Here is a 13,073-nt window from a genome sequence, read left to right on the forward strand (position 1 = left end):
CTAGATCAGATCAAGGCCATCCTAGAACTGAAGAGCCCGGTATCGGCAAAACAGGTGCAGATGCTAACTGGAAGGGCCGCAGCCCTGAATAAATTCATCAGCAGAAGCTCAGACAAGTGCAGACCTTTCTTCAACTTAGTGAAGAAAGCCACAGACTTCCTGTGGACCGAAGAATGCGAGGCCGCCTTGGCTGACCTAAAGAAGTATCTGACCACAGCTCCGGTCCTTTCAAATCCAGAACCTGGAGAGGAGTTGTTTTTATACTTAGCCGTTTTAGAGCATGCGATAAGCGCAGTAGTAGTCCGAGAAGACAAAGGGGAACAAAGGGCTGTTTACTATGTAAGCAAAACCCTGGCCGATGCAGAAACGAGGTATCTACCCTTAGAAAAATTGGCACTGGCTTTGGTAATGGCTTCAAAGAAGTTAAACCATTACTTCCAGGCCCATAAAATTGTGGTGCTAACAGAACACCCCTTGAAGTCCTTACTACAACAAGGAGACCTGACAGGAAGAATAGCCAGGTGGGCAGTCACCCTAGGCCAGTATGACCTGGAGTACAGGCCAAGGACATCAATCAAAGGCCAGGTTCTGGCTGACTTCGTGGCCGAGTTCATGCCAGAATCCATCGAACATCGGGCTCCATTGAGCCAGGGTGAACGATGTCCAAACAAGCAAGGAGAAGCTCAGCCAAAGGCGAAAGAACAAAGAAAAGAGGAAAAACTCAGACCCTGCAGCATTTACATCGGCGACTCCTTTCGACTGTTCGTTGATGGAAGTTCAAACCGACAGGGAGAGGGGCAAGAGTAGTGCTGATATCTCCAGATGGACAGATAGTGGAACAGTCCATTCGTTTGGGGTTCAAAGCCTCAAACAACAAAGTAGAGTATGAAGCATTGATTGCAGGACTGAAGCTGGCAGTAGCAGCAGAGGCAGACGAGGTAATAGTCTTCTGTGACTCCCAGCTCATTGTCAACCAGACAACGGGTGAGTTTGCTGCCTGAGATGAATGGATGTCGGCCTACGTAAAAGAGGTCATCAGGCTGGCAGCCTTGTTTCAGAACTGCCGACTACTTCAAGTTAGCCGAGATGATAACAGCCACGCCGATGCATTGGCCTACCTAGCTAGTGCAGTATAACCTGGAAAAACAAGGACAATAATGATCGACTATTTGTCGGGCCCGAGCGTCGAGCCACTGTCCACAGAGCATGAAGCAATGTGCATGGACATGGGACCAAGGTGGATGGACGTAATTGTTTTATTCTTGAAAGAAGGGAAGCTGCCAGACGATCACAAAGAGGCACATAAGATCAGATTAAAGTCGGCAAGATTCAGTCTGACAGCAGAGGGGCATCTCTACAGAAGGTCCTTCATTGGACCCCTTTTAAGGTGTGTACATCCTTTACAAGTTGAAGATTTTTTATATGAAATTCATGAAGGAATTTGTGGAAGCCACGCTGGAGGCAGATCACTCGCCCATAGGACCATTATCCAGGGGTATTGGTGACCTTACATGCAAAAGGACGCAGAAGCATATGTGAAGAAATGTGAAAAGTGCCAGAGATTCGCACCACTGATACACCAACCAGCAGCAGACCTGAACCATGTATCCAGTCCTTGGCCATTTGCCCAATGGGGCATGGATCTCGTTGGGCAACTACCCCAAGCAACTGGGCAAAGGAAGTACTAGCTGGTGGCAACTGATTACTTCACTAAGAGGATGGAAGCTGAACCCCTTGCCAAAATCCAAGATGTGGATGTAAAGAAATTAATTTGGAAAAATATCATCACCAGATTTGGGATTCCAAGAGCAATAGTTGCAGACAATGGAACACAATTTGACAGTAAGCTAATTAAGAGCTTCTGTGCAAAATTCAGGATCAAGAACTACTTTTCAACACCAAGCTTTCCCCAAAGCAATGGACAAGCAGAAGCATCCAACAAAGTAATTCTGGACGGGATAAAAAAGAGGCTGCAGGCAGCAAAAGGAAAGTGGGTGGACGAGCTGCCCAATGTGCTCTGGGCATATCGGACTACGCCGAGAAGATCAACAGGGGAATCCCCCTTTGCCATGGCCTATAGCACAGAAGTAATTATTCCGCTGGAGGTCGGCATCCCAGGAATCAAAACCCAGGGAGTAGAGAACGAAACTAATGATGTACTCTTAGCCCGAGATCTGGATCTTCTAGAAGAACGAAGGGAGAAAGCTGCGATTCAGCTCGCAGCGTACCAGCAGCAGCTTGCCAGAGCTTATAACAAGAGGGTTAACCCAAGGGAATTCCAAGTCGGCGACCTGGTCTTGAGAAAAGTCGTCGGCAACAAAAAGGATCCCAGAGAGGAGAAGCTTGGCCCAAATTGGGAAGGACCCTACAGAATAATCTCGGTACTGGGTAATGGGGCTTATCGGCTTGAAGATAATGAGGGCAAAGAGTTGCCAAGGCCTTGGAACACTTGCAATTTGAAATTTTTCTATCATTAGAATTCCTTTGTTCTTTTGTCATTTGCCGAAGTAAATAAATAAAGATTCAGCTTGGTTTTCTTTTCAAGATACTTGACATTGTCTCTAGAATACATGTATAATGAGAACCCAAGTAGAGCTTAGGTTCACATGAGGGGGCAGAGAGAGGCGAAATCATTGTTGAAATTTGTGGACAATTTACAAGTTGAAGTTAAACCGAAATCATTGTTTAACACTTGTTGAAATTTGTGGACAATTTACAAGATGAAGTTAAACCGAAATCATTGTTTAACACTTGTTGAAATTTGTGGACAATTTACAAGTTGAAGTCAAAACCGAAATCATTGTTTAACACTTGTTGAAATTTGTGGACAATTTACAAGTTGAAGTTAAACCGAAATCATTACTTAAACACTTGTTGAAATTTGTGGACAATTTACAAGCTAAAGTTAAGCCAAGGTTAAACACTTGTTGAAATTTTATGAAAAAATTTACAAGGTGAAACCAAGTTTATGCCAAGAAAAGTACTTGGGTACTTGCCGAGGTAAAACATCAGTTTGTATAACCGAGGTGTGTCACCACGAGAAGATTGCACGAGGATTGAAGTATATATTAAAGATATGAAAAAATATTCCAAATACGGAGGCATACAAAGCAAGCATGCAAGCATTCAAAAGCAAAAGAGTTGTTGTATTAAAAACACATCGGCAATGTGAAGAAGTTTACAGTACTTCAAAAAAGGAAAACAAAGTATAGGAAAAGAAGGGAAAAACATAAGGCTAAGACTCCTCAGCAGTAGCAGTTGGTTGAGTTTGAAGTTCAGATGATTGTTGGGAAGACATTTCAGCAGCATTATCCGCCGCGAGCTCGGCGTCAATTTCTGCAAGAGTTTCATCTAGGCTCTTGTCGGCAAGAGGAACGACGGGCGATGTCTTCTCAGCCGCAGCATCTTTTGGGACCTCTTCACCCTCCTCATCTTGAGTTAAGTCCAGGACTTGCTCATTCAGAGAAGGGGACTTGGTCCCAGTAGTCTCCTTTGATTTCCTTACCAAAACTTCCTCATCGGCCTCATCCTCAGAATCAGATTCGTTGTCAGATTGAATGGGAGGTGGTGTTGGAGGGAATGGCATCAGTATTCCTCAAGGAGGAGTCCTCAGGGACATCAAGTTTCTTCAGCAAAGTCATCCAACCAAGGGAGAAACCCTTGTTGCATGCTTGCTTGACTTGCTTTTCATAGGCCTCCATGACATCGGTCATGCCCTGGGCATACGCCTTCTCGTCGGCGTTCTTGATTTCAGCCTCTTTGGTGGCCAAGGCGTCTTGAAGCTCTTTTTGGGCCTAGGCCACTTTGTCCTCGGCCTCCTTTAGCTGGGCTTGAAGGACTTTGTTTATCGCCTCAGCAGCACCAACCTTCTCCTCAGCTTCGTCTTTCGCTTTAATAGCGACCTCGGCCTGACCCTCTAGGGTCTTCATCTTGGGTTGCAAGTTTTTATTGGTTCTTTGAAGGCTGGAGACCTCCCTCTTCTTTTTGGCTAGCTTCTCACGGTTCTCAAAAGATTGCATTGAGAAAGAGTGGGCATGCTGGATGGCCTAAAAGAAAACAGAGGTATTAGAAAATATTCTAAGTATGAAATGAAGAGAAAGAAATAAAAAGTACCAAGCAAAAACACTTACCTGAACAGAGTGCTGAAGCATCAGAGCGTAGTTCTCGTACTCGCTGAACTTGGCGTTTTGCTCCAGATAGCCTGGAAGAAGCAAAGCAGTACTAAGGGCAACGCCGACATTGATGTCATCAGTGCTATCACTAGCCATAACAGGCTTATCTTCCAGAGTGATTTCGGGGGTCCAAGGGGCATCAGGCTTTTTAGACCCCGAGGTCGTTGCAGAAGATGACCTCGGCCTTTTGGATTTGGTAGATTCGGATGGAAGTGTTTCAGCGGACCTCTTTGCAGGGACAGAGGCAATTTTCTCACTCGGAGCCAGTTTGGAAATTGGCAAGGTATCCTCAGAATCGATCTGAGGCACCTTTGCCTTCGGCTGAGCCTTTTTGATTCGTTTTGGCTTTGGAGGAGAATGGGTTTGTGTTGACTGAGCGTCAACGTCAGAGGGAATACTGGCTAAGAGATCTTTAGCAACCAGTTTTGGGCGGCCCATCTCAGCAGCAAGAACAAGTCGTCGACGACGTTTTCGTTGAGATGATGGGATCAGGTATAGAGCCAAAGTAGACGGTTGTTCTGCTGTATCAGAAGTTGATCCTTGATCTAGCCGAGATGAGGTAGCAACTGAAGGAGTTGTGGCAGAGGGAGGAGATAAGTTCTTTTTCTTTTTCCTCTTAGGAACGTCAAGAAGAGCTGATTTATACGTCGGGATGAAATTTAGTACTAGTGGGGCCCTTCGCTTATGAACAGGAAGGTCCAATAGTTTCTTTAAACCCGGACTTGGGTAAAAAGACTTGCGGAAGTCTTTTCCTGGTTTTGGAAGAGCTGCAAGGAAAAACAAACATCAGCATATTTGAAGTATTAAAGATTTTGAAAGCAAGTAAATGTGAAATACAGGGCTCTTACCATTGCCCTCTACGAAAACTGTCCAAGGAAGAGGGTAGAGGTGGAGGTCCTCATCCGGAGCAAATTCTCAGTTCCCCGAAGTAATAAAGTAATCATCTCCAGCTCCATTATTGGAGTCTGGGAGGTCGGCAACGATTTTGTACTCCGTTGACCTCAACTTAAGGTAATAAACATAGCCCGTGTCCTTTTTTAGGCCACACATGGTATAACAATACTAGATATCGGCTAAAGTGACCCTAACGTTCTCTTGTTTTGCTAAGGCTATGATGCCATTAATAACTCGGTAGGAGTTGATGGCGAGCTGCATTGGGTTTAACTTGTAATAATGGATAATCTCGCAAAAAAGAATGCTGAGTGGGAGCCGAAGTCCACACTCGATGAAAGCTACGACAGGAAAAGGCATGGAATCAGCTGTGGGCATAATAGAATCGTCCTCCCCAGCCAGCCTTAGATGGACATCGGCAGGGATTTCAAACTCTGTCCTAAAGTGATCTAATTAGGTTGGGGTATCTACCCTATGCTTCCACATACCCATAATGTCGGCCTGAATTAGAAGAGTTGGATTTCAGAAAGAAAAGGGGTTTTGAAGGGTTCTAGGGACCTCGGCTAAAGCTTAAAATCTATGGGGAATCGTTTCAATTTTCCCTAAGAAGACTGTCTTGAGTTCTACAAACAAGTCCCAAACCTAGATCTATAGAAGCAAAGGTCAAAGGCACGAATCTGGAAAAGACACAGAAAAACAGAAAACAAAAGCGCGTTTCAGAATCAAGAACAATGGGGAACTACCAAGAACACTGTGACAAAGTGTGTGAAAGGGCATAAAGGCAAGAACAGTGGCCAAAGTGCAAACAATATTGTGAACAGTGCGTGTATTTAAGACATGGGCAAAGGGCAAGGTTGTGAAATAGAAGCACACTCAGATATATGATTCACAGATCGAATGTTTAAGCAAAGCAGTAATAGCGGCAAGTTCAAGAAGAAATCAAGAAACTGAAATAAGAAGGAATAGTGGCTTACCAAAAAAAATGAAGCCAGTGTGAGGATCGCCGAAACAGTGAAAAACCCGCCGGAAGGGATGAACGGAACAAGTTGCAGAGCAAGGAGAGCTTGAACAATGGAGGATTTGGAGAGAAAAACTAGAGAGAGAGAGCAACAGAGACAATGAAAAGTGAAAGGGCAAAAAACGGAAACAAATTTTGTGAAAAATTGGAAACAGCGGCAAAAAGGCCATCAATGCGCCTAGGAGGATGGTTTTGTCAGGCGGCGCACGCAGGCACGAGACGGTTTTCAGGCGCGTCGCAGGTACGATCCAATATAGGAAAGACGCGTGTCGTAAATAGTTGAATTATTGTATATGACAGCTCATACGTGTGAAAGGGTTCTTGAAATTATTGTTCTTTAACGAAGACATGTCGGCCAACATAATGATCTCGGCTGAGATACTGTAAACCGACGTACTGGAAGGAAGTACCTATATATAGGTTTCATCACCTCAGAATGCCGAGGTAATAGAACCTAGGGGGCAGTTGTGGGGATATATTTTCTGAGTACCAACACGTGGCTAAGGTGACGCCGACGTGTCTGCCGAGGTGCCACGTGTCCTGATCATGACGCCGAGGTTATCTCGGCGAGGCTGAGGTTATCTCCGAAAGTATCGGAATTCGAGATAAGCGGCTAAGGCACAAGAGTCCTACCATAGAAGAAGACTTAAGTTAGGAAAGGATAAGACTCTTAGAGAGTTTATCCCAATCCTACTGGGAGTCCAAGATTAGCAGTAATCCTAAGTCCATTAGAGCTAGGCTCCTATTGGGACTAGGATTGTGTTGGCTATAAAAGAAAAGCACCCCCATGGGTCTAAGGTACGTAATTTACATTTTGAATAGTGAGTTTAGCACTATTGATTATCTTTGAGAGATATACTGACTTAATCATCGGAGTACCCCCGGGTGGACGAACCACCACCGGAATATTCTCTTTCTGTTGCAGGTTAACCAGGTGTCATCTATTCTGCCAGTGTTCTCCAGCTGAATACTGAGTTGGGCAGTGTGATCGGAAAATCACTCACACAATAACAAAATATTTTTTCATCTTATCTAACTCGATTTTCTCTTTAGTTTCTCAATCTATTTATAATAGTCAATTCTATTACATTTTTATTATCTTCAAATCTCTTTATTTAAATTTCATCTCTCCAAACAGAGCCCAGATGTTTTATGTTGAAGACACAATGTTACAATGCTACACGCCCATGCAACATGAAAACATATAGGTGATGACCTTGACGTAAAGGTGTTTTGGCTGTCAATAATTAGAATGACATATTGTATTCTCAACTAGTTACACTTTTTGAGCTCATTGTCAATATGAAAAATGCGGCAGAGCCCACCCCCAGTGACCTCCAACCCCATGTGGCTCTGAGTGGTTGAAAAAAAAAAAAAAAAAAAAACTGGAGATGCTGGGGGTGCCCCACTGGGAGTCCCTAGCACAACTGTCGTCAATATTTAGCCTGTCTTTATTTTTAAAGTGTTTAGATTAAAAAATGTACTTTTGGGTTAGTCTCTCTGGACAAGCCTTTTTCATGCGAGTTTTTAATTAAAAAAGTTAAAAAAAAATTTATAAGTTGTTAAATGGAGAATTACATGTAGGTGGAAGTTGTAAAAAAAATTACCAACATATGGAGAGATACAACCTCCACAGTCTTTCATTTGCACCTTACCACAGACATACTTACACCTCGTGTGTTTGTAATTTTTTTTCCAACTCTCATCTACATGTAATTTTCTCTTGTTATATCATTTTCTCTACTTTTTTATGTTTTTTTCTTAAAAAAATTAAAAAGTCAATTAAAATAATAAATTTCCAAATAAGTCCTAAGTTTTACTGGGAAATGTGGTACAAAATAGAAGGATTAAGGAGGTCTGGATAAAAGGTATAAAAGATCAAAGTATTTTCAAATTATGATTGTTGTACCATATAACTCATGTTCAGTGATTCGGGGGAAAAAAAAAATATGGAATATGATAAGAGTCTACTAATTTCTCCTCCTAATTCAAGAATATTCAAATGTGGGATATGCTGCATAATCTTAAGTCATGCATGTTTGATTGGACTAAATTAGATGAGATTAATATTCCTTGGACAAATCATCTTAAGATTATCAATCTTTTTAGATTTTGTATCATATCCTTTGTTTTGAATTGATCAAATATTATAAACAAAGATTAATAAAATTCTATAAATTTTGATTAGTTTTCCATTATATATTATATTCCCCTCTTGAAATTCAATAGATTTTCATATGAAGGACATCATGTCCAAGTGAACCCACTATGTATTTTTGTTAAATTATTAATTCAACCCTAAATCCATGTCCCTCGAATAAGCATAACCTTAACATTGTGTTTTGATTAAGAATTTGAAAATTGATTTGCAGAGGGAAAAGAAGTAGGAAAGCAAATGAAATAGAAGCAAAATTTTTATCACATTTTCCTTATTATTTTCTTTTCCCTTTCCAAATATATTCTCCAATTTTAAATCCAAACACAACTTAAAAATTGATAATCTAGATACTACAAGCATTATATAATTCAATTCAATGAAACAAACATTAGGTTAACCTCAAAGCCATTATAGTAGTAATATTTATTCACGATCAGTATGTCATAACAAAGGATTCAAATTTAAACCTTACTAGCTTCAAACTAGTGTTTAAAAGGTGCAAATTAAGAAAAATTAGCCGCTTGTACGTATTACAGACAACTTTGCTTGATCATCCAAGTCTCCAGCGAGTTTGTGGTTGTTTTTTCCTCCGGCAGCCATTTAGCAACTCCGGTGGTGGTGGAAATTGGCAGTTCTCTGACATCATCCTTGTCGTCAGTCAATAGTGTGGGAGCAACATGATCCTTGCTTTTACCCCAAACGACCGCGTATAGGCCGACCGTGATGATGATGGCTCCAATTATGCTGAAAAATTGAGATGGTCAAACATTTAATTCAACAAATTAAAAATAAAATGCAACTCAGTGCATCAAACTCTTCTCCATAAAAAATAAATAAATAAAGTCAATGCTATAAAGAATTATAAAATGCGACTCAGTGCATCAAACTCTTCTCCATAAAAAATAAATAAATAAAGTCAATGCTATAAAGAATTATATAGTCTATGCAGCAAATTTTGAACTTTCATCATCAATTTATAAATTAACAAATGCAAAATTGGATAATTAGCCATGAAATTAATTGTACAATTAGGAAAATTCACTAAATGTACCTTCCAAGGTGAAGTTTTTCGGCTAAAATGATAGAACCCAGTACTGCTACAATGATCATGCAAAGAGGGTTGAAAGCAGTAACGAACACCGGTCCTCTTGTCTTCATCACAAGCCCTTGAACGTAATATGTGATTCCGGAGCTAATCACTCCCTAAATAATTCAAAATCCAGGCTAATTGAGTTGGAAATTTTGATACGCTTTGGGTATATAAAATCATGTTTTGTATAATAGTTTTGGATAATTTTCTCTGTTTTCATGTGGTGAAAATTTTAATTAACATCTTGCATAAAAAAAAATAATCATAATATTAAGCAAAATGTTTTCCTTTCTTCCAACATTCTCTTTTATTTTATTTTTTTCACAAATTCAAAATCCAAACACAAGTTTAATGATATACTCATGTATAATCCCCAATAATTAGACAGTTACAACATTTTACATCAGATTATACAAAATCATATATATATTATTTTGATAGTGGTTGTTAAGCTTTTTTTTATTAATATTTATTTTATTGCTAATTTTGTCACTAGTATTTTTTCTAATATAAATTTGATTATTTAAAAAAAAATTATTTAGCCATTTCTAGTCTAGAAACTGTTAAAAAGTAAAAAAAAATAAAAGAAGAAGAAGAAGAAGAAGAAGAAGAAGAAGAAGAAGAATCCACTAAATAACAAAAATATATTTTATTGACAAAACCAAGAAAATCATCTTTTGTTTTTCATGATTTATTTTTAAAATTCGATCCATTTTTAAATAAATTCTTAGAGTTTCTAGTTTTGAAGCATCTTTAAAAAAAATTAAAAAAAAAGAAATTTTTTTATTATTTTTTTTTAAATTTAAATACTAACCGAATAAACAGGAGCAAGGAGCCTAGAGTCCCAGCCAATTGCCCAAACACCGGGATGACGTTCTGCCACGAGGGTCAACGCCGCGCTCAGTACTGTGCCCATCAGACATATCCAAAACGCCAAAGACAGCTCTGCTGGGTATTTCTTCACTGTTATTGACTGCACAGTGAATGTGGTGAGGACGCAAAGTTAAAATCCAACAACAACCACATTAAAAATTGAAAAAAAAAAAAATTTATGAACTTTTTTTTTTTGTTACAGAAAAATCCTCCCACTCTCCCGTAGGTCCAAGGCAGTGCCCCTTGAGGAAATCACCAGGGTGTCCTGTTGTCCGTTTCAAGTAAGAGACTATAACCTAGAAGCTTGTCCTGACCTCCCAAGGCAAGTTTCGCTTAAGTCAGGACTCGCACAGCGGGGGAGAATTAAACCCACACTAAGTAGCTGATAAGGCATCCTTGAGGTCAACCTCCTAACCAACTATACTACGCCCAGGAGATTAACCCAGAGGGTAGTTGAACCCAGGACCTAGGGGCTTAAACCCCAGGCCCTTACCAGGTTGCCACTCACCCCTGGGTTCAAAAATTTATGAACTTAAAACACATTAAAACATAAAATTGAAAAAGAATGAAAACTTACTTGCAAAATGAAGAAACAAGACCAAGCAACACAGCCAACAAGGAGACAAAGAGTACCAGAGAGCCAGTGTTTATCAGAGGAGTCATTGGAGAGTACAATATGGCTGGTTTTGGGGGACCAAAAAAGATTGATGATGGGGCCTTTGTACAATGTCATTGCTAGTGCTCCTCCAAATGTTACTATGGTTCCTAATACCTTTGCTTGGCTTCTCACTTCTTTGATCTTTACTCTCTCTAATCTGTTAATTACCATAATATGTAAGTACTTCCAATGCAAAAAAAAAAAAAAAAAGTCCTTTAGATTCCACATTCCCATTTGCAATAAATCTCAATAACACATAATGTAAAGATATAAATAATTAAATAATTGTGTTACACAACTTTTTAAAACAAATTAACAAATTTGGGTGATTAACATTTAATGGATACCGGAGAATAACGGCGATGAGAAAGGTAACAGCAGGAACGGCGTTCATAATGGCAGTAGTATAGGATGCTGACGTCAAGTTCATCCCCAAGAATGATAAATTCTGATCAAGTAGTGGCCTGTCATATATATACATATAATTTCATCATACATGCACAAAAATTGTATCAATTTTCCTTTCTAATTTTACATATTGTGTTAATTTAATTCTATTGGCAACATTTATTAAGAAAAAAAAAACTCAAATTGATCTATTTAAAATGGAATAGATAATTTTAAATTAAATATCAACTCCTTAATCATTCTAAAGAGACTGAATGCACTATTTTATTTTTTAATTTCAAGCCCATTTCTAAAAGGTTCTATCAATTTAGTTGAATTGATATAATATCAACAATTTAAAAGTAAAATTGATAAAATTAGAATTATATAGAGCAAATTGATATAAAAGACAAACTAGAGTTCATCATTTCTGCCGATAATAAAATACTTTTCTTTCAACATGTTTGTACAAAATCTGGAATGAAGTGACAGTATCCTTTTTGCAAATAGAGGACATCATAAAATTTTTTATTTTAAAATAATAAACTCACAACTCAACATATAATTCTACATTTTTTTTTATATACATTTTCTATTTATCTATTATTCTTCAGACATTTATCAACTCTTCTTTTTAGATCTCATATCATGTCCCTGTTGGTTATATGACATGATTAAGACTAGTTTTCACCAAAATGACCTCAATTAACCTAATATGCAACACACACACACACTCACACAAAATTAGTATGCCATTTGGCTGATTAGTTCAATATCAATCAAAAGATGTGAATTATATATATACACTCTCCGTTCCGAAACATTAATCTCTTATTTCATTTTATATTGTCTCAAAATGTTAGTCCATTTTTAAAAATCAATGATTAAAATACTATGAATTTTCTATTTTGCTATTCTTTTAAATTCATTAACAATATAAAAAGTATAATTATAACAATTAACATTTCTAAAAAATGTACTATCAAAGGGTAATTTTAAAAAATTAATATTTTAAAAGTGTAATAATTGTACTATAAAAAAAAGTTAAATTCTTCAAAAGAGACTATTATTTTGGAACGGAGGGAGTAGGCTACATAGAGCATTACTCAAGAATAGCGAGGACCATTATCTTCCAGAAGATTGAAATTGTCATCTTTGGCCTTATTTTCCTGCAAAAAAAAAAAAAAAAAAAAATGAAACGTTTTCCAATTTTTAATGACAATATTATTATTATTATTATTATTATTATTATTATTATTATTATTATTTAACTTGACTTCATTGAAGAAGAAAAAAAATGTTAAGAAAATTCAGCATTTGTGTTCTCATAACTCACTTTTGAATGACTACAACAATTTGCATGCATGTAAATAAAAGGTAAATTCTTCTTCAACCACATGATTGTACACAGTTCCCTCGGTATAGAATGGAACCCACATATTTGGTGAGATTCATCCTTTACTAAGAATTGTGTTCGGTTGTGTGATTAGAGTTAGAAAAATTCACGAAAAGGGAGGGAGGGGGACCTTTCAAAAAAGAAGGCAAAAGGAGCGAGGGTGATAGCAGCGAAGGCATTGCGGTAGACAATGAGTACGTAACGGCTCATTCCTTGTTTCAGTGTTGCGTCAGTAATGATGAACATCCCAGCTGCCCCACACTGCAATCCTACCATCATCACATATGGTTTTCCCTTTTTCCACACTCCCTCTAACCTCTTCCCACATGTTGTCTCTGTTTCCTCACCCATTTCTGTCTCTCTCTCTCTCGCTCTCTCTCTCTCTCTCTCTCTCTCTCTCTCTGCTTACTTGTTTCCAGTGAAAGACCAA

At 38.6% G+C, this 13,073-nt stretch overlaps 1 protein-coding gene across 1 annotated transcript; it reads right to left on the reverse strand.

The window, feature by feature from the left end:
* Positions 1–8,632: 8,632 nt before the first annotated feature.
* On the reverse strand, positions 8,633–13,073 carry LOC114292040 (WAT1-related protein At4g08290). The gene is made up of 7 exons (XM_028235949.2): positions 12,774–13,073; positions 12,354–12,416; positions 11,208–11,324; positions 10,780–11,017; positions 10,144–10,302; positions 9,291–9,442; positions 8,633–8,983 (listed from the first exon to the last, which is right to left on the reverse strand). Exons 1-7 carry the CDS (start codon positions 12,992–12,994, stop codon positions 8,770–8,772), a joined length of 1,164 nt encoding a protein of 387 aa, XP_028091750.2. The 5' UTR covers positions 12,995–13,073; the 3' UTR covers positions 8,633–8,769.

The sequence above is a fragment of the Camellia sinensis genome, chromosome 6 (assembly GCF_055761805.1).
Source record: "Camellia sinensis isolate YWXY chromosome 6, ASM5576180v1, whole genome shotgun sequence".
Lineage (NCBI taxonomy): Eukaryota > Viridiplantae > Streptophyta > Magnoliopsida > Ericales > Theaceae > Camellia > Camellia sinensis.